The 23,278-nt window shown below is 44.0% G+C and overlaps 1 protein-coding gene across 2 annotated transcripts in view; it reads left to right on the top strand.

The window, feature by feature from the left end:
• The window catches only part of LOC121272849 (metaxin-1-like), a 116,321-nt gene that overhangs the window by 68,317 nt on the left and 24,726 nt on the right, over window positions 1-23,278 (top strand). Inside the window, exon 2 of one of the 2 annotated variants that reach the window (XM_041179663.1) lies at window positions 19,124-19,193. The exons of the other annotated variant lie outside the window; for it this stretch is intronic. Coding sequence (XP_041035597.1) covers window positions 19,124-19,193 — 70 coding nt within the window. The remainder of the gene's footprint in view (window positions 1-19,123; window positions 19,194-23,278) is intronic. 2 annotated transcript variants of the gene reach the window in all.

Below are 23,278 nucleotides of genomic sequence, written 5' to 3'. Positions count from 1 at the left end.
ACCCGGGAGTGAGTTACAGACTGGAATCTAATCGAGGGGTTCGGGCATGGTTATATATAGAATAACAGATACCCGGGAGTGAGTTACAGACTGGAATCTAATCGACGGGTTCTGGGTGGTTTATATATAGAATAACAGATACCCGGGAGTGAGTTACAGACTGGAAACTAATCGACGGGTTCGGGGGGGTTTATATATAGAATAACAGATACCCGGGACTGAGTTACAGACTGGAATCTTATCGAGGGGTTCGGGGTGGTTTATAGAAAGAATAACAGATGCCCAGGAATGGGTTACAGACTGGAATTTAATCGAGGGGTTCGGGGTGGTTTATATATAGAATAACCGATACCCGGGAGTGAGTTACAGACTGGAATCTAATCGAGGTGTTCAGGGTGGTTTATATATAGAATAACCGATACCTGGGAGTGAGTTACAGACTGGAATCTAATCGAGGGGTTCGGGGTGGTTTATATATAGAATAACAGATACCCGGGAGTGAGTTACAGGATGGAACCTAATCGAGGGGTTCGGGGGGGTTTATATATAGAATAACAGATACCCGGGAGTGAGTTACAGACTGGAATCTAAACGAGGGGTTAGGGGTGGTTTATATATAGAAGAACAGATACCCGGGAGTGAGTTACAGACTGGAATCTAATCGAGGGGTTCGGGGTGGTTTATATATTGAATAACAGATACCCGGGAGTGAGTTACAGACTGGAATCTAATCGAGGGGTTCGGGCATGGTTATATATAGAATAACCGATACCCGAGAGTGAGTTACAGGCTGGAATGTAATCGAAGGGTTTGCGGGGGGTTTGTACATAGAATATTAGATACCGGGGAGTGAGTTACAGACTGGAATGTATTCGAACGGTTCGGTGGGGGTTTATATATAGAATAACAGATACTCGGGAGTGAGTTATAGACTGGAATCTAATCGAGAGGTTCAGAGTGGTTTATATATAGAAGAACAGATATCCGGGAGTGAGTTACAGACTGGAATCTAATCGAGGGGTTCGGGGGGGGGTGGATTTTATATATAGAATAACAGATACCCGGGAATGTCTTGCAGACTGGAACCTAATCGAGGGGTTCAGGGTGGCTTATATATAGAATAACAGATACCCGGGAGTGAGTTTCAGTCTGGAATCTAATCGAGTGGTTCAGGGTGGTTTAAATATAGAGTAACAGATACCCGGGCGTGAGTTACAGACTGGAATCTAATCGAGGGGTTCAGAGTGGTTTATATATAGAAGAACAGATATCCGGGAGTGAGTTACAGACTGGAATCTAATCGAGGGATCGGATGGGTTTATATATAGAATAACAGATACCCAGGAGTGAGTTACAGGCTGGAATCTAATCGAGGGGTTCGTTGTGGGTTTATATATAGCATGACAGATACCCGGGAGTGAGTTACTGACTGGAATATAATCGAGGCGTTCAGGGGGATTTATAGATAGAATTACAGATACCCGGGAGTGAGTTACTGACTGGAATATAATCGAGGCGTTCCGTGGTAGGGTTTATATATAGAATAACATATACCCGGGAGTGAGTTACAGACTGGAATGTAATCAAAGGGTTCGGGGTGGGATTTATACATAGAATATCAGATACCCGGGAGTGAGTTACAGACTGGAATCTAATCGAGGGGTCCAGGGTGGTTTATATATATATAGAATAACAGATACCCGGGAGTGAGTTACAGACTGGAATCTAACCGAGAGGTTAGGGGTGCTTTTTATATAGAATAACAGATACCCGGGAGTGAGTTACAGACTGGAATCTCATCGAGGGGTTCAGGGTGGTTTATATATAGAATTACAGATTCCCTAGAGTGAGTTGCAGACTGGAATCTAATCTAGCGATTCGGGTGGTTTATATATAGAATAACAGATACCCAGGAGTGAGTTACAGGCTGCAATGTAATCAAAGGGTTCGGGGGGTGTTTATACATAGAATATCAGACAACCAGGAGTGAGTTACAGACTGGAATCTAATCGAGGGGTTCGGGGGGGTGGTTTATATATAGAATAACAGATACCCGGGAGTGAGTTACAGGATGGAACCTAATCGAGGGGTTCGGGGGGGTTTATATATAGAATAACAGGTACCCGGGAGTGAGTTACAGACTGGAATCTAATCGAGGGGTTCAGAGTGGTTTATATATAGAAGAACAGATATCCGGGAATGAGTTACAGACTGGAATCTAATCGAGGGTCGGATGGGTTTATATATAGAATAACAGATACCCGGGAGTGAGTTACAGACTGGAATCTAATCGAGGGGTTCAGAGTGGTTTATGTATAGAAGAACAGATAGCCCGGAGTGAGTTACAGGCTGGAATCTAATCGAGGGGTTCGGGTGGTTTATATATAGAATAACAGACACCCGGGAGTGAGTTACCGACTGGAATCTAATCGAGGGGTTCGGGTGGTTTATATATAGAATAAAAGATACCCGGGAGTGAGTTATAGACTGGAATGTAACCGAAGGGTTCGGGGGGAGTTTATATGTAGAATAACAGATACCCGGGAGTGAGTTACAGGCTGGAATGTAATCGAAGGGTTCGGTGGGGTTTATACATAGAATATCAGATACCCTGGAGTGAGATACAGGCTGGAATGTAATCGAAGGGTTCGGGGGGGTGGTTTATACATAGATTATCAGATACCCGGGAGTGTGTTACAGACTGGAATCTAATCGAGGGGTTCGGGCGGGATTTTATATATAGAATTACAGATACCCGGGAGTGAGTTGCAGACTGGAACCTAATCGAGGGGTTCAGGGTGGTTTATATATAGAGTAACAGATACCCGGGAGTGAGTTACAGACTGGAATCTAATCGAGGGGTTAGTTGTGCTTTTTATACAGAATAACAGATACCTGGGAGTGAGTTACAGCTTGGAAACTAATCGAAGGGTTAAGGGTTGTTTATATATAGAATAACCTATACCCGGGAGTGAGTTACAGACTGGAATCTAAGCGAGGGGTTCAGGGTGGTTTATATATAGAATAACCGATACCCGGGAGTGAGTTACAGACTGGAATCTAATCGAAGGGTTTGGGGGGGATTTATACAGAGAATTTTAGATACCCGGGAGTGAGTTACAGACTGGAATGTAATAGAACGGTTCGTTGGGGTTGTAATATAGAATATCAGATATCCGGGAGTTAGTTACAGGCTGGAATGTAATCAAAGGGCTCGGCGGGGGTTTTATATATCGAATAACAAATACCCGGGAGTGAGTTACAGGCTGGAATCTAATCGAGGGGTTCGGGGGGTTTTATATATAGAATAACGGGTACCCGGGAGTGAGTTACAGACTGGAATCTAATCGACCGGTTCGGGGGGTTTATATATAGAATAACAGATACCCGGGAGTGAGTTACAGGCTGGAATCTAATCGAGGGGTTCGGGGGGTTTTATATATAGAATAACGGGAACCCGGGAGTTAGTTACAGTCTGGAATCTAATCGACCGGCTCGGGGGGTTTATATATAGAATAACAGATACCCGGGAGTGAGTTACAGGCTGGATTCTAATCGAGTGGTTCAGAGTGGTTTAAATATAGAATAAGAGATACCCGGGAGTGAATTGCAGTCTGGAATCTTATCGATGGGTTCAGGGTGGTTTATATATAGAATAACAGACACCCGGGAGTGAGTTACAGACTGGAATCTAATCGAGGGGTTCGGGTGGTTTATATATAGAATAAAAGATACACGGGAGTGAGTTACAAACTGGAATGTAATCGAAGGGTTCGGTGGGGGTTTATATATAGAATAACAGCTACCTGGGATTGAGTTACAGGCTGGAATGTAATCAAAGGGTTCGGGGGGGTTTATACATAGAATATCAGATACCTGGGAGTGAGTTACAGACTGGAATCTAATCGAGGGGTTCGGGGATGTTTATACATAGAATAACAGGTACCCGGGAGTGAGTTACAGACTGGAATCTAATTGACCGGTTCGGGGGGTTGAAATATAGAATAACAGATACCCGGGAGTGAGTTACAGTTTGGACTCTTATCGAGGGATTCAGAGTGGTTTATATATAGAACAGATATCCGGGAGTGAGTTACAGACTGGAATATAATCGAGGGTCGGATGGGTTTATATATAGAATAGCAGATACCCGGGAGTGAGTTACAGGGTGGAATCTAATCGAATGGTTCAGAGTGGTTTAAATATAGAATAACAGATACCCGGGAGTGAGTTACAGTCTGGAATCTAATCGAGGGGTCCAGGGTGGTTTATATATAGAATAACAGACACCTGGGAGTGAGTTACAGACTGGAATCGAATCGAGGGGTTCGGGGGGTTTATATATAGAATAAAAGATACCCGGGAGTGAGTTACAGACTGGAATGTAATCGAAGGGTTCGGGGGGCGTTTATATATAGAATAACAGATACCCGGGAGTGATTTACAGGCTGGAATGTAATCAATGGGTTCGGGGGGGTTTTATACATAGAATATCAGGTACCCGGGAGTGAGTTACAGACTGAAATCTAATCAAGGGATTCGGGGGGGGTTTAATATATAGAATAACAGATACCCGGGAGTGAGTTTCAGACTGGAATCTAATCGAATGGTTCAGAGTGGTTTAAATATAGAATAACAGACACCCGGGAGTGAGTTACAGACTGGAATCTAATCGAGGGGTTCAGCGTGGTTTATATATATAATAACAGACACCCAGGAGTGAGTTACAGACTGGAATCTAATCGAGGGGTTCGGTGGGTTTATATATAGATTAAAAGATACCCGGGAGTGAGGTACAGACTGGAATCTAATCGAGGGGTTCTGTGGGGGTTTATACATAGAATGACATATACCCGGGAGTGAGTTACAGACTGGAATCTAATCGAGGTGTTCGGGGTGGGGTTTATATATAGAATAATAGATACCCGGGAGTGAGTTACAGGCTGGAATCTAATCTAGCGGTCCGGGTGGTTTATATATAGAATAACAGATACCGGGGAGTGTGTTACAGATTGGAATCTAATCGAGGGGTTTGGGTTGGTTTATATATAGAATAAGAGATATCCGGGAATGAGTTACAGACTGGAATCTAATCGAGGGGTTTGGGGGGTGGGTTTTATATATAGAATGATGGATACCCAGGGGTGAGTTACAGAGTGGAATCTAATCGAGGCGTTCAGGGGGATTTATAGATAGAATTACAGATACCCGGGAGTGATTTACAGACTGGAATCTAATCGAGGGGTTCAGCGTGGTTTATATATATAATAACAGACACCCGGGAGTGAGTTACAGACTGGAATCTAATCGAGGGGTTCGGGGTGGTTTATATATAGAATGACAGGTACCCGGGAGTGAGTTACAGACTGGAACCTAATTGAGGGGTTTGCGGTGGTTTATATGTAGAATAACAGATACCCGGGAGTGAGTTACAGGCTGGAATCTCATTGAGGGGTTCGGCGGGTTTTATATATAGAATGACAGATACCCGGGAGTCTATTACAGACCGGAATCGAATCGAGGGGTTCGGGGGCTGGGTGTTTATATATAGAATAACAGTTACCCGGTAGTGAGTTACAGGCTGCAATGTAATCGAAGGGTTCAGGGTGGTTTATATATAGAATAACAGATACCCGGGAGTGAGTTACAGAGTGGAATATAATCGAGGGAATCAGGGTGGTTTATATATAGAATAACAGATACCCTGGAGTGAGTTACAGGCTGCAATCTAATCGAATGGTTCAGAGTGGTTTATATGTAAAAGAACAGATATCTGGGAGTGAGTTACAGACTGGAATCTGATCGAGGGTCGGATGGGTTTATATATAGAATAGCAGGTACCCGGGAGTGAGTTACAGGCTGGAATCTAATCGAGGGGTTCAGGGTGGTTTATATATACAATAACAGACACTCGGGAGTGAGTTACAGACTGGAATCTAATCTAGGGGTTCGGAAGGGGTTTATGTATAGAATAACAGATACCTGGGATTGAGTTACAGGCCGGAATGTAATCAAATGGTTCGGGGGGTGTTTATACATAGAATATCAGACAACCAGGAGTGAGTTACAGACTGGAATCTAATCGAGGGGTTCGGGGGGGTGGTTTATATATAGAATAACAGATACCCGGGAGTGAGTTACAGGATGGAACCTAATCGAGGGGTTCGGGGGGGTTTATATATAGAATAACAGATACCCGGGAGTGAGTTACAGGCTGGAATGTAATCGAAGGGTTCGGTGGGGTTTATACATAGAATATCAGATACCCTGGAGTGAGATACAGGCTGGAATGTAATCGAAGGGTTCGGGGGGGTGGTTTATACATAGATTATCAGATACCCGGGAGTGTGTTACAGACTGGAATCTAATCGAGGGGTTCGGGCGGGATTTTATATATAGAATTACAGATACCCGGGAGTGAGTTGCAGACTGGAACCTAATCGAGGGGTTCAGGGTGGTTTATATATAGAATAACAGATACCCGGGAGTGAGTTACAGACTGGAATCTAATCGAGGGGTTAGTTGTGCTTTTTATACAGAATAACAGATACCTGGGAGTGAGTTACAGCTTGGAAACTAATCGAAGGGTTAAGGGTTGTTTATATATAGAATAACCGATACCCGGGAGTGAGTTACAGACTGGAATCTAATTGAGGGGTTCAGGGTGGTTTATATATAGAATAACCGATACCCGGGAGTGAGTTACAGACTGGAATCTAATCGAAGGGTTTGGGGGGGATTTATACAGAGAATTTTAGATACCCGGGAGTGAGTTACAGACTGGAATGTAATAGAACGGTTCGTTGGGGTTGTAATATAGAATATCAGATATCCGGGAGTTAGTTACAGGCTGGAATGTAATCAAAGGGCTCGGCGGGGGTTTTATATATCGAATAACAAATACCCGGGAGTGAGTTACAGGCTGGAATCTAATCGAGGGGTTCGGGGGGTTTTATATATAGAATAACGGGTACCCGGGAGTGAGTTACAGACTGGAATCTAATTGACCGGTTCAGGGGGTTTATATATAGAATAACAGATACCCGGGAGTGAGTTACAGGCTGGATTCTAATCGAGTGGTTCAGAGTGGTTTAAATATAGAATAAGAGATACCCGGGAGTGAATTTCAGTCTGGAATCTTATCGATGGGTTCAGGGTGGTTTATATATAGAATAACAGACTCCCGGGAGTGAGTTACAGACTGGAATCTAATCGAGGGGTTCGGGTGGTTTATATATAGAATAAAAGATACCCGGGAGTGAGTTATAGACTGGAATGTAATCGAAGGGTTCGGGGGGAGTTTATATGTAGAATAACAGATACCCGGGAGTGAGTTACAGGCTGGAATGTAATCGAAGGGTTCGGTGGGGTTTATACATAGAATATCAGATACCCTGGAGTGAGATACAGGCTGGAATGTAATCGAAGGGTTCGGGGGGGTGGTTTATACATAGATTATCAGATACCCGGGAGTGTGTTACAGACTGGAATCTAATCGAGGGGTTCAGGCGGGATTTTATATATAGAATTACAGATACCCGGGAGTGAATTGCAGACTGGAACCTAATCGAGGGGTTCAGGGTGGTTTATATATAGAATAACAGATACCCGGGAGTGAGTTACAGACTGGAATCTAATCGAGGGGTTAGTTGTGCTTTTTATACAGAATAACAGATACCTGGGAGTGAGTTACAGCTTGGAAACTAATCGAAGGGTTAAGGGTTGTTTATATATAGAATAACCGATACCCGGGAGTGAGTTACAGACTGGAATCTAAGCGAGGGGTTTGAGGTGGTTTATATATAGAATAACCGATACCCGGGAGTGAGTTACAGACTGGAATCTAATCGAAGGGTTTGGGGGGGATTTATACAGAGAATTTTAGATACCCGGGAGTGAGTTACAGACTGGAATGTAATAGAACGGTTCGTTGGGGTTGTAATATAGAATATCAGATATCCGGGAGTTAGTTACAGGCTGGAATGTAATCAAAGGGCTCGGCGGGGGTTTTATATATCGAATAACAAATACCCGGGAGTGAGTTACAGGCTGGAATCTAATCGAGGGGTTCGGTGGGTTTTATATATAGAATAACGGGTACCCGGGAGTGAGTTACAGACTGGAATCTAATTGACCGGTTCAGGGGGTTTATATATAGAATAACAGATACCCGGGAGTGTTACAGGCTGGAATCTAATCGAGGGGTTCGGGGGGTTTTATATATAGAATAACAGATACCCGGGAGTGAGTTACAGGCTGGATTCTAATCGAGTGGTTCAGAGTGGTTTAAATATAGAATAAGAGATACCCGGGAGTGAATTGCAGTCTGGAATCTTATCGATGGGTTCAGGGTGGTTTATATATAGAATAACAGACATCCGGGAGTGAGTTACAGACTGGAATCTAATCGAGGGGTTCGGTGGTTTATATATAGAATAAAAGATACACGGGAGTGAGTTACAGACTGGAATGTAATCGAAGGGTTCGGTGGGGGTTTATATATAGAATAACAGCTACCTGGGATTGAGTTACAGGCTGGAATGTAATCAAAGGGTTCAGGGGGGGTTTATACATAGAATATCAGATACCTGGGAGTGAGTTACAGACTGGAATCTAATCGAGGGGTTCGGGGGGTGTTTATATATAGAATAACAGGTACCTGGGAGTGAGTTACAGACTGGAATCTAATCGACCGGTTCGGGGGGTTGAAATATAGAATAACAGATACCCGGGAGTGAGTTACAGTTTGGACTCTTATCGAGGGATTCAGAGTGGTTTATACATAGAAGAACAGATATCCGGGAGTGAGTTACAGACTGGAATATAATCGAGGGTCGGATGGGTTTATATATAGAATAGCAGATACCCGGGAGTGAGTTACAGGGTGGAATCTAATCGAATGGTTCAGAGTGGTTTAAATATAGAATAACAGATACCCGGGAGTGAGTTACAGTCTGGAATCTAATCGAGGGGTCCAGGGTGGTTTATATATAGAATAACAGACACCCGGGAGTGAGTTACAGACTGGAATCGAATCGAGGGGTTCGGGGGGTTTATATATAGAATAAAAGCTACCCGGGAGTGAGTTACAGACTGGAATGTAATCGAAGGGTTCGGGGGGCGTTTATATATAGAATAACAGATACCCGGGAGTGAGTTACAGGCTGGAATGTAATCAATGGGTTCGGGGGGGTTTTATACAAAGAATATCAGGTACCCGGGAGTGAGTTACAGACTGAAATCTAATCAAGGGATTCGGGGGGGGTTTAATATATAGAATAACAGATACCCGGGAGTGAGTTTCAGACTGGAATCTAATCGAATGGTTCAGAGTGGTTTAAATATAGAATAACAGACACCCGGGAGTGAGTTACAGACTGGAATCTAATCGAGGGGTTCAGCGTGGTTTATATATATAATAACAGACACCCGGGAGTGAGTTACAGACTGGAATCTAATCGAGGGGTTCGGTGGGTTTATATATAGATTAAAAGATACCCGGGAGTGAGGTACAGACTGGAATCTAATCGAGGGGTTCTGTGGGGCTTTATACATAGAATGACATATACCCGGGAGTGAGTTACAGACTGGAATCTAATCGAGGTGTTCGGGGTGGGGTTTATATATAGAATAATAGATACCCGGGAGTGAGTTACAGGCTGGAATCTAATCTAGCAGTCCGGGTGGTTTATATATAGAATAACAGATACCGGGGAGTGTGTTACAGATTGGAATCTAATCGAGGGGTTTGGGTTGGTTTATATATAGAATAAGAGATATCCGGGAATGAGTTACAGACTGGAATCTAATCGAGGGGTTTGGGGGGTGGGTTTTATATATAGAATGATGGATACCCAGGGGTGAGTTACAGAGTGGAATCTAATCGAGGCGTTCAGGGGGATTTATAGATAGAATTACAGATACCCGGGAGTGATTTACAGACTGGAATGTAATCGAAGGGTTTGGGGGGGGTTTATATATAAAATAACAGATACCCGGGATTGAGTTACAGGCTGGTATCTAATCGAGTGCTTCGGGTTGGTTTATATATAGAATAACAGATACCCGGGAGTGAGTTACAGACTGGAATCTAATCGAGGGGTTGGGGTGGTTTATAGAAAGAATAACCGATACCCGGGAGTGAGTTACAGACTGGAATCTAATCGAGGGGTTCAGTGTGGTTTATATAGAGAATAACCGATACCCGGGAGTGAGTTACAGACTGGAATCTAATCGAGGTGTTCAGGGTGGTTTATATATAGAATAACCGATACCTGGGAGTGAGTTACAGACTGGAATCTAATCGAGGTGTTCGGGGTGGTTTATATATAGAATAACAGATACCCGGGAGTGAGTTACAGACTGGAATCTAAACGAGGGGTTAGGGGTGGTTTATATATAGAAGAACAGATACCCGGGAGTGAGTTACAGACTGGAATCTAATCGAGGGGTTCGGGGTGGTTTATATATTGAATAACAGATACCCGGGAGTGAGTTACAGACTGGAATCTAATCGAGGGGTTCGGGCATGGTTATATATAGAATAACAGATACCCGGGAGTGAGTTACAGACTGGAATGTAATCGACGGGTTCGGGGGGGTTTTATATACAGAATAACAGATACCCGGGACTGAGTTACAGACTGGAATCTAATCGAGGGGTTGGGGTGGTTTATAGAAAGAATAACCGATACCCGGGAGTGAGTTACAGACTGGAATCTAATCGAGGGGTTCAGTGTGGTTTATATAGAGAATAACCGATACCCGGGAGTGAGTTACAGACTGGAATCTAATCGAGGTGTTCAGGGTGGTTTATATATAGAATTACAGATTCCCTAGAGTGAGTTGCAGACTGGAATCTAATCTAGCGATTCGGGTGGTTTATATATAGAATAACAGATACCCAGGAGTGAGTTACAGGCTGCAATGTAATCAAAGGGTTCGGGGGGGGTTTATACATAGAATATCAGATACCCGGGAGTGAGTTACAGGCTGGAATCTAATCGAGGGGTTCGGCGGGGGGTTTTATATATAGAATAACAGATACCCGGGAGTGAGTTTCAGACTGGATCTAATCGAGGGGTTCGGGGTGGTTTAAATATAAAATAACAGATACCCGGGAGTGAGTTACAGACTGGAATCTAATCTAGTGGTTCGGGTGGTTTATATATAGAATAACAGATACTCGGGAGTGAGTTACAGACTGGAATCTTATCGAGGGGTTCAGAGTGGTTTATATATAGAAGAACAGATATCCGGGAGTGAGTTACAGACTGGAATCTAATCGAGGGGTTCGTTGTGGGTTTTTATTTAGAATGACAGATACCCGGGAGTGAGTTACAGACTGGAATATAATCGAGGCGTTTCAAGGCATTTATAGATAGAATTACAGATACCTGGGAGTGAGTTACAGACTGGAATCGAATCGACCGGTTCGGGGGGTTGAAATATAGAATAACAGATACCCGGGATTGAGTTACAGATTGGAATCTTATCGAGGGATTCAGAGTGGTTTATATATAGAAGAACAGATATCCGGGAGTGAGTTACAGACTGGAATATAATCGAGGGTCGGATGGGTTTATATATAGAATAGCAGATACCCGGGAGTGAGTTACAGGGTGGAATCTAATCGAGGGGTTCGTTGTGGGTTTATATATAGCATGACAGATACCCGGGAGTGAGTTACTGACTGGAATATAATCGAGGCGTTCAGGGGGATTTATAGATAGAATTACAGATACCCGGGAGTGAGTTACAGACTGCAATCTAACCGAGGGGTTCCGGGGTAGGGTTTATATATAGAATAACATATACCCGGGAGTGAGTTACAGACTGGAATGTAATCAAAGGGTTCGGGGTGGGATTTATATATAGAATAACAGATACCCGGGAGTGAGTTACAGACTGGAACCTAATCGAGGGGTTCAGGGTGGTTTATATATAGAATAACAGATACCCGGGAGTGAGTTACAGGCTGGAATGTAATCGAACGGTTCGGAGGGGGTTTATATTTAGAATAACAGATACCCGGGAGTGAGTTACAGGCTGGAATGTAATCGAAGGATTCGGGGGGATTTATACATAGAATATCAGATACCCGGGAGTGAGTTACAGACTGGAATCTAATCGAGGGGTTCGGGGGGGGTTTTATATATAGAATAACAGGTACCCGGGAGTGAGTTACAGACTGGAATCTAATCGAGGGGTTCGGGGGTTTTATATATAGAATAACAGATACCCGGGAGTGAGTTACAGACTGGAATCTAACCGAGAGGTTAGGGGTGCTTTTTATATAGAATAACAGATACCCGGGAGTGAGTTACAGACTGGAATCTCATCGAGGGGTTCGGGGTGGTTTATATATAGAATTACAGATTCCCTAGAGTGAGTTGCAGACTGGAATCTAATCTAGCGATTCGGGTGGTTTATATATAGAATAACAGATACTCGGGAGTGAGTTACAGACTGGAATCTTATCGAAGGGTTCAGAGTGGTTTATATATAGAAGAACAGATATCCGGGAGTGAGTTACAGACTGGAATCTAATCGAGGGGTCGGATGGGTTTATATATAGAATAACAGATACCCGTGAGTGAGTTACAGGCTGGAATCTAATCAAGTGGTTCAGAGTGGTTTAAATATAGAATAACAGATGCCCTGGAGTGAGTTACAGGTTGGAATCTAATCGAGGGGTTCGTTGTGGGTTTATATATAGAATGACAGATACCCGGGAGTGAGTTACAGACTGGAATATTATCGAGGCGTTTCAAGGGATTTATAGATAGAATTACAGATACCCGGGAGTGAGTTACAGATTGGAATCTAATCGACCGGTTCGGGGGGTTGAAATATAGAATAACAGATACCCGGGAGTGAGTTACAGATTGGAATCTTATCGAGGGATTCAGAGTGGTTTATATATAGAAGAACAGATATCCGGGAGTGAGTTACAGACTGGAATATAATCGAGGGTCGGATGGGTTTATATATAGAATAGCAGATACCCGGGAGTGAGTTACAGGGTGGAATCTAATCGAATGGTTCAGAGTGGTTTAAATATAGAATAACAGATACCCGGGAGTGAGTTACAGTCTGGAATCTAATCGAGGGGTTCAGGATGGTTTATATATAGAATAACAGACACCCGGGAGTGAGTTACAGACTGGAATCTAATCGAGGGGTTCGGGTGGTTTATAGAAAGAATAAAAGATACCCGGGAGTGAGTTACAGACTGGAATGTAATCGAAGGGTTCGGGGGGGGGGTTTATATATAGAATAACAGATACCTGGGATTGAGTTACAGGCTGGAATGTAATCAAAGGGTTCGGGGGGGTTTTATACATAGAATATCAGGTACCCGGGAGTGAGTTACAGACTGGAATCTAATCAAGGGGTTCTGTGGGGGTTTATACATAGAATGACATATACCCGGGAGTGAGTTACAGACTGGAATCTAATCGAGGTGTTCGGGGTGGGGTTTATATATAGAATAACAGATACCCGGGAGTGAGTTACAGGCTGTAATCTAATCTAGCGGTCCGGGTGGTTTATATATAGAATAACAGATACCGGGGAGTGTGTTACAGATTGGAATCTAATCGAGGGGTTTGGGTTGGTTTATATATAGAATAACAGATATCCGGGAATGAGTTACAGACTGGAATCTAATCGAGGGGTCCGAGGGGGTTTATATATAGAATAACAGATACCCGGGAGTGAGTTACAGACTGGAATCTAATCGAGGTGTTCAGGGTGGTTTATATATAGAATAACCGATACCTGGGAGTGAGTTACAGACTGGTATCTAATCGAGGGTTTCAGGTTGGTTTATATATAGAATAACCGATACCCGAGAGTGAGTTACAGGCTGGAATGTAATCGAAGGGTTTGGGGGGGGTTTGTACATAGAATATTAGATACCGGGGAGTGAGTTACAGACTGGAATGTATTCGAACGGTTCGGTGGGCGTTTATATATAGAATAACAGATACCCGGGAGTGAGTTTCAGACTGGATCTAATCGAGGGGTTCGGGGTGGTTTAAATATAAAATAACAGATACCCGGGAGTGAGTTACAGACTGGAATCTAATCTAGTGGTTCGGGTGGTTTATATATAGAATAACAGATACTCGGGAGTGAGTTACAGACTGGAATCTTATCGAGGGGTTCAGAGTGGTTTATATATAGAAGAACAGATATCCGGGAGTGAGTTACATATTGGAATCTAATCGAGGGGTCGGATGGGTTTATATATAGAATAACAGATACCCGGGAGTGAGTTACAGGCTGGAATCTAATCTAGTGGTTCGGGTGGTTTATATATAGAATAACAGATACTCGGGAGTGAGTTACAGACTGGAATCTTATTGAGGGGTTCAGAGTGGTTTATATATAGAATGACAGATACCCGGGAGTGAGTTACAGACTGGAATCTAATCGAGGCGTTCCGGGGTGGGGTCTATATATAGAATAACAGATACCCGGGACTGAGTTACACACTGGAATGTAATCGAACGGTTTGGAAGGGGTTTATATATAGAATAACAGATACCCGGGAGTGAGTTACAGGCTGGAATGTAATCGAAGGGTTCGGGGGGATTTATACATAGAATATCAGATACCCGTGAGTGAGTTACAGACTGGAATCTAATTGAGGGGTTCGGGGTTGGTTTTATATATAGAATAACAGGTACCCGGGAGTGAGTTGCAGACTGGAATCTAATCGAGGGGTTCAGGGTGGTTTATATATAGAATAACAGATACCCGGGAGTGAGTTACAGACTGGAACCTAATCGAGGGGTTCAGGGTGGTTTATATATAGAATAACAGATACCCGGGAGTGAGTTACAGACTGGAATCTAATCCAGCGGGTCGGGGGTGGTTTATATATTGAATAACAGATACCCGGGAGTGAGTTACAGACTGGAATCTAATCGAGGGTTTCGGGGGGGTTTACATATGGAATAACAGATACTTGGGAGTGAGTTACAGACTGGAATCTAATCGAGGGGTTTGAGGTGGTTTATATATCGAATAACAGATACCCAGAAGTGAGTTGCAGACTGGTATCTAATCGAGGGGTTCGGTGGGGGTTTTATTTATAGAATAACCGATACCCGGGAGTGAGATACAGACTGGAATCTAATCGAGGTGTTTGCGGGGTTTATATATAGAATAACAGATACCCGGGCGTGAGTTACAGGCTGGAATCTAATCGAGGGGTTCGGGGTGGTTTATATGTAGAATAACAGATACCCGGGAGTGAGTTACAGACTGGAATCTAATCGAGGGGTTCGGGGGGGTTTACATATAGAATAACAGATACCCGGGAGTGCGTTACAGACTGGAATCTAATCGAGGGTTTCGGCGGTATTTATGTATAGAATAACTGATACCCGTGAGTGAGTTAGAGACTGGAATCTAATCGAGGGGTCCAGGGTGGTTTATATATATAGAATAACAGATACCCGTGAGTGATTTACAGACTGGAATCTAATCGAGAGGTTCGGGGTGGTTTATATATAGAATAAAAGATACCCGGGAGTGAATTACAGACTGGAATCTAATCGAGGGGTTCGGTGGGTTTATATGTAGAATAACAGGTACCCGGGAGTGAGTTACAGACTGGAATCTAATCGAGGGGTTCGTTGGGTTTATATACAAAATAACAGATACCCAGGAGTGAGTTACAGACTGGAATCTAATTGAGGGGTTTGTGGTTGTTTATATATAGAATAACAAATACCTGGATTGAGTTACAGACTGGAATCTAATCGAGGGGTTCGGTGGGTTTATATACATAATAACAGATACCCGGGAGTGAGTTACAGACTGGAATCTAATTGAGGGGTTTGTGGTTGTTTATATATAGAATAACAAATACCTGGATTGAGTTACAGACTGGAATCTAATCGAGCAGTTTTTTGCTGGTTGCTGGTTATGTGAAGATGTTCCAATTATTGAACTTTGGTGCATTAGTGAGCTACTCGCTGCTTTTACAGCTTTTATTTTCTGCTTGCTAACCACCTTTAAGAAAGATGAATTCAGGCATCTCCCTGATCAGTTTGTGAAAGAGCAGCAGTTTTATGTCTGTGGTCAGGCAGTTTTGGCCATCTGTGAATAAACAGGACGAATAGTTTGTGGTTCCCAGTTATATTTTCCAAATGTCATGCCTGAGGTGTTTGGGCTGCACTCGACTGTCTCACTCTGCTTCCATTACATCATCTGTCCTCAGTGCTGGCGTGGAACTCTGCTCTGGCTCCCTGCTATTTTTACTGAAAGAATTACAGTAAAGCTGCAGTACATCATCTAGCTGCTCAGACAATCCCATGGCCAGGGACCTCTGTGCATGGTGAAGGGACTGGGGTTCATCCTGGGGAAGGAGCATGAAGTGCTGTCTTCGAGCAGTTCAAGTTTCAGAAGAAGCTGGACGTTCAATCCTCTTTCTACTCACTGCCCCATTAAAGCACCAACAGGACAAGCATAGCAAACTGTTCTTCTGTTCTTTGTATGTTGTACTAAAGGGTGTTGTTGCTATTGTCCTGAGCCCTACAGAACCTTTCGGTATTACAGAGGAGAATTCAGTATTGCAATGCTGTTTACTAATGTATCGCTCAGTCTCCCTCCGCACTCCTGGACTCCAGTTGCTGGAACTACTCTGTTCTTGGATCTCTATCCAATGTCTCCAACAGGAAGGTTGCCTGTCCATGGGCTCAGGTTGTGCTGCCCTCCATGTTAGGTACTCGTTCCCCTAAACCAAACTCCAAAAAGACTTGGTGCCTTCCAGAAAAGCATGGTAAATGGTGGAGAAGGGCAGCGTTGGCCTCCATGTCTCTCTGCAGTGGGCTGTGTGCTGCTGTTCTATATGGGTTTGATTCTTGGGTAGTCTGTATGATCCTGAAAGTTGCCTCTGGCCAGTGATGCATCTGAGCCAATTGGAATCTATTACCAGGCTGTGGTGCGTAACTGCTCTCGGAATACGTTTCCATCTCAACCAGTTTCATTGTAAAGAATTTGAAACACCTGAGAGTTCAGAACATTTTACTGCTGCTGGGATCTGGGTAGGGAGACGACCCCTCCCCTGGGAGAGAAATGGAGAGTTTCATCCCAGGAGGAGAGAGATTCCCTCTTGTGTCTCAACACAGTGTTGGGCACCGTCACTTATAAAGGCCTTTAGGTATGCAATGTAGAGCTTTACTTTGTATTTAACCATTGCTGTACCTGTCCTGGGAGTGTTTGATGGGGACAGCGTAGAGGGAGCTTTACTCTGTATCTAACCCCGTGCTGTACCTGTCCTGGGAGTGTTTGATGGGGACAGTGTAGACGGAACTTTACTCTGTATCTAACCCCATGCTGTACGTGTCCTGGGAGTGTTTGATGGGGACAATGTAGAGGGAGCTTTCCTCTGTATCTGATCCCGTGCTGTACCTGTCCTGGGAGTGTTTGATGGGGACAGTGTAGAGGGAGATTTACTCTGTATCTAACCCCGTGCTGTACCCGTCCTGGTAGTGTTTGATGGGGACAGTGTAGAGGGAGCTTTACTCTGTATCTAACCCCGTGCTGTACCTGTCCTGGGAGTGTTTGATGGGGACAGTGTAGAGGGAGCTTTACTCTGTATCTAACCCTGTGCTGTACCTGTCCTGGGAGTGTTTGATGGGGACGGTGTAGAGGGAGTTTTACTCTGTATCTAACCCCGTGCTGTACCTGTCCTGGGAGTGTTTGATGGGGACAGTGTAGAGGGCGATTTACTCTGTATCTAACCCCGTGCTGTACCTGTCCTGGGAGTGTTTGATGGGGACAGTGTAGAGGGAGCTTTACTCTGTATCTAACCCCGTGCTGTACCTGTCCTGGGAGTGTTTGATGGGGACAGTGTAGAGGGAGATTTACTCTGTATCTAACCCCGTGCTGTATCTGTCCTGGGAGTGTTTGATGGGGACAGTTTAGGGAGAGCTTTACTCTGTATCTAACCCCGTGCTGTACCTGTCCTGGGAGTGTTTGATGGGGACAGTGTAGAGTGAGCTTTACTCTGTATCTAACCCCGTGCTGTACCTGTCCTGGGAGTGTTTGATGGGGACAGTGTAGAGGGAGCTTTACTCTGTATCTAACCCCGTGCTGTACCTGTCCTGGGAGTGTTTGATGGGGACAGTGTAGAGGGAGCTTTACTCTGTATCTAAGCCCGTGCTGTACCTGTCCTGGGAGTGTTTGATGGGGACAGTGTAGAGGGATATTTACTTTGTATCTAACCCCGTGCTGTACCTGTCCTGAGAGTGTTTGATGGCCACAGTGTAGAGGGAGGTTTACTCTGTATCTAACCCCGTGCTGTATCTGTCCTGGGAGTGTTCGATGGGGACAGTGTAGAGGTAGCTTTACTCTGTATCTAACCCCGTGCTGTACCTGTCCTGGGAGTGTTTGATGGCCACAGTGTAGAGGGAGGTTTACTCTGTATCTAACCCCGTGCTGTACCTGTCCTGGGAGTGTTTGATGGGGACAGTGTAGAGGGAGCTTTACTCTGTATCTAACCCCGTGCTGTACCTGTCCTGGGAGTGTTTGATGGGGACAGTGTAGAGGGAGCTTTACTCTGTATCTAAGCCCGTGCTGTACCTGTCCTGGGAGTGTTTGATGGGGACAGTGTAGAGGGATATTTACTTTGTATCTAACCCCGTGCTGTACCTGTCCTGAGAGTGTTTGATGGCCACAGTGTAGAGGGAGGTTTACTCTGTATCTAACCCCGTGCTGTATCTGTCCTGGGAGTGTTCGATGGGGACAGTGTAGAGGTAGCTTTACTCTGTATCTAACCCCGTGCTGTACCTGTCCTGGGAGTGTTTGATGGCCACAGTGTAGAGGGAGGTTTACTCTGTATCTAACCCCGTGCTGTACCTGTCCTGGGAGTGTTTGATGGGGACAGTGTAGAGGGAGCTTTACTCTGTATCTAACCCCGTGCTGTACCTGTCCTGGGAGTGTTTGATGGGGACAGTGTAGAGGGAGGTTACTCTGTATCTAACCCCGTGCTGTACCTGCCCTGGGAGTATTTAACAGTTATGACTATAGTTTTAGAAAGTAAACCTTAGTGAAAGATTTGAAAACTGATTAATTTTTACTAACTGGATGTTTTTTCTGTCAGGCTTACGCGCGATTTTCAGGAGCACCCCTTAGAGTGCACAAGCTCTGCAATCCCTGGAGAAGTCCCTCTGGTAAGGCTACACACCGAGCTGCTATGGCTCAAGTCATCATGAGTGCAGGCTTTCTCTATGGGTCCTGTGTTCCATAGGAGGGGCCTATTCATTCTCTATGGGTCCTGTGTTCCATAGGAGGGGCCTATTCATTCTCTATTCATTCTCTATGGGTCCTGTGTTCCATAGGAGGGGCCTATTCATTCCCTATTCTTTCTCTATGGGTCCTGTGTTCCATAGGAGGGGCCTATTCATTCTCTATTCATTCTCTATTCTTTCTGTATGGGTCCTGTGTTCCATAGGAGGGGCCTATTCATTCTCTATTCATTCTCTATGGGTGCTGTGTTCCATAGGAGGGGCCTATTCATTCCCTTGAGCTTGTGTAACCATCCAATTCAATAAAGCTGATATGGAAGTGAACTGTATTTGCTCAGCTTGCTTCCATAATTCTTGATAAATTTTGAGCCAGAGTGCAGGACAAATTGCTGAGGGTGGTTCCAAGGAAGTGAGACTGCAGTTTCATGCATAGGTTGGAGAAGCTCTTGTTCTCGTTAGAGAGGGGACAGGGGAGAGGAGACTTAATAGAGGCGTTCAAAATCATGAGAGGTCTAGACAGGGTAGATGGGGATAAACTGTTCCTGTTGGCAGAAGTGCTAAGAACCAGAGGGCACTGATTTAAGGTGTTTGGTAAAAGAAGCAATGGCAGCACGAGGAAGAACATTTTTATGCAGCGACTGGTTAGGATCTGGAATGCACTGTCTGAGAGTGTGGTGGAGCAGAACCAATTGTGGCTTTCAAAAGGGAATTGGATAAGCCTCCTGAAGAGGGAGAATTTGTAGGGAGCCGGCATGGACAACACCAACCGAAGAGCATCCTTATGTGCTGGAACAATTCTATATCTTTTACTAACAAAAATCTACCAGTCTCATTATTGAAATGTTCAAATGATTTCTTCGCCTCCACAGCTTTTTGGAGGAGACAGAGTTCCAGATTTCCACTGCCCTTTGCATGAAGAGAAGCTTCCTGACATCAGGTGATCCTTGGATGTCCTAGTTCTAATTTGAAGACCATTCCCCTTTTCTGGACTCCCCCACTGGAAGAGTTTCTCTCTATCTACCAAATCAAATCCTTTAGTCATCTTAAATATCTATCCAGTTATCCATTAGTCTTGTAATCCCAAGAAAATACAAGCCTAGTCTATGCAATGTGCCCTCATAATTTAACCCTTTTAGTTGTGGTATTATTTTTGTGGAACTGGACTGCAAGTTTCCAAAGCTTCTGTATCCTTTCTGTTGTGCACTGCCCAGAACTGAATACTGTTCTCTCAGTGGGGTTTAAACAGAGGTTCATATAAAGGTAACATAACAGTATGCAAATAGCAGGAAGTTACAAAGCTATGGTTTATTTAAAAAAAACTTTGTGTATTTACGTCCTGGAGATCACTGACTAAGTTTTATAAAGGACTAAAAGAGCAAGCTGTTAAGGTGGCCACTGAATATTAGGTGACCTAGTTTCCAGGAAGTTCTTAATTAAATGACCCTGGGTGAGGGTGCCCTCTCTTGAATGGACATGCTGAGATGAAACCGTCTGTGGAACTCACACCTTCTGTTGTCTATTGATTTAACAAAACTTAAAATCCACGGACACCTAGACTCACTGTCTCCTAATTCAAAACTTAACATAGAGTGCTATAGAGAAACCAGTTTGTCATAAGTAGGTGAGAATAATTCCCCCATTGTGTATCAATGGCTTCTAACTTCAAGTCATTTATGTGAATAATAGAAGTGTTGATTAGGCAGTTGTCTGATCAAAACTGACTTCAAATAACAAATCTTTTATTCCAAGAACCAGAGAGAAACAAGTAGTCTGGAAACAAACAGTTCAGAAGATCCCTTGTGTGGGTGTCCCTCCTTTCTAGGATGTTAAAAAATCACAGAATATGTTTGGGATTAGTGCAGGAAAATGACATTGAGGTGGAAGATCAGCCATGATGTAGGTTAATGGCGAAGTGGACTCGAAGGGCTGCATAGATTACTCCTGCTCCTAGTCCCTGTGTTCTCTCCACTTATTTTTACAAGCTTGAACCCTGTCTGCTGTGTTTGACTATCCATGCGAGGCAGGCAGAGATATTTTTAAAGCACTCAGCCCAGCAGCTGTTGTCTCCAGAAGAACAGATCAGTCGTCTGTCTGCATCTTAACTGCTCTGCTGATGAAAACAGAAGGACCAGCGCACTCATTCAAGCCATCAACCTACGAGAATCATATTACTTTAATCCTTACCGGTGTGTAAAATATCACTGAATCTATCCTCCCACTCTTTCATTTATTGGCAATTCGAGGGAAGAATTTTCCCATCGGTGAGCGGGGGCTGTGAAATGATACGCGGTGAATCGGGTGGGTGTCCCGATGTCATTTCGATTGTCAGCTCAGCACCCGCCAAACTGTCAAAGGCCTGTTAAGGCCATTAACAAAGTCATTAAAGTTGTTAAGAAAACTGCCCGTCCAACATTAAGGTTAGTGGACAGGCAAAGGACCCAGGCGGCCTTCACATTTATATCCTGAAGCCTCATCCACGGGCAGGATGAGGTTTCATAAAAGGTTTATTAGTTAAATAAACATTTTTGAAAACATGAATGGGCATGTCCCAGCTCCATGTGACAGTTTCATGAGGGGACAAGTCCTTAAAAAATTTTCTTCCACCTTTATTATATTTTCCAGAAATTAAAATAATCTCCCTCAGGCACCTCTGTGTAAGAGCGCAGGCCCTGACTTGAGCAATCCCCACACAGGGAACACACACCGCTTCTGGGCGCGTGGCACGCCTATTAAGGCCCACCCATGTCAAATGGCAGCGTGCACCCAATCGGGTTCATGCTCGTTCCTGCCCTCCCCCAGCACAACCCCCCCTGACGGGGGTAAATTCAGCCCCGAGTCTGTGTGTGTGTGCGTGTGTAAATGTTGGGGCATTTTTACTATTTTTTTTCGACCAGGTTGAGTACAATAAATACTATTCCCTTTCCAAAAAACTCAAAACCTGTTTGTCTGGATCTTATCCAATCACGGCACATACACAGTTAAACACTCACTGAATTGGCACGCACATTCTCTAAAAGAAAACCTGTTGCGGTCACGTGAGGAGTGGGGAAAGAGGGGAGCCTTTCCACCTCTCCTCACCTTATTTTAACAGTACCAACACGTTTCCTGCACATTTTAAATTCATTTCCATGCCTGTCCACCAGCTTTTGGGGTGATTTGTGGACTTGCATTCCTAAATCTACCATTGTTCCTAACAGCTGAATATTTCTGATAGATGGCACTGGACCATTGAGGCTGGCTGCTGGTGAAATAGAGAATTGCAATGCTTCATGACCCTCAGTAGAAATCTTGCCTCATCTTAAGACAGTTTATCCTAAGACCACGACCCCTCGTTCTAGATTCTCCAGCAAATGGGAAATAACCTCTGGACATTTACCCTGTCAAGTCTTCTAGGAATTTTTATTATCTCAATGAGAACACCTATTATTCTTTTAAACTCTATAGAATATTGCACAGAACTTACAGCACAGAAACTGTGTTCAGTTCAAAGGTCTCTGCTGGTGTTTGTGTTCCATACATCGGGAAAATGCTGGAATCTATTATTAAGGAGGTTATAGCTGGGCATTTTGAAAACTTTAATGCAATCAGGCACAGTCAACGTGGTTTTGTGAAAGGGAAATCGTGTTGGACAAATTTATTAGACTTCTTTGAGGAAGTAACAAGCAAGATGGATAAAGTGGAAGCTGTGGATGTGGTGTACTTAGATTTCCAGAAGGCATTTGACAAGGTACCAGATCAAAGGTTACTACACAAAATAAGAGTGCATGGTGTAGGGGGTAACATAGAAAAATAGAAGCAGGAGATGGTCATTCAGCCCTTTGAGCCTGCTCCACCATTCAATATGACCATGGCTGATCCTCTATCTCAGTGACATATTCCCCATACCCCTTGATACCTTTATTAGCATGGATAGAGGATTGGTTAGCTAACAGGAGGCAGAAATTGTGACAGGATTAATTAATGACCTCAGCATGAAAGCACCCCTAGGCAGTTGGTAACCACAATATGAT

Source organism: Carcharodon carcharias, chromosome 36 (genome assembly GCF_017639515.1).
Source record: "Carcharodon carcharias isolate sCarCar2 chromosome 36, sCarCar2.pri, whole genome shotgun sequence".
Classification (NCBI taxonomy): Eukaryota; Metazoa; Chordata; class Chondrichthyes; order Lamniformes; family Lamnidae; genus Carcharodon; species Carcharodon carcharias.
Note: the sequence above shows the minus strand (reverse complement) of the source record. Positions and strands in the feature narration are given on the sequence as shown.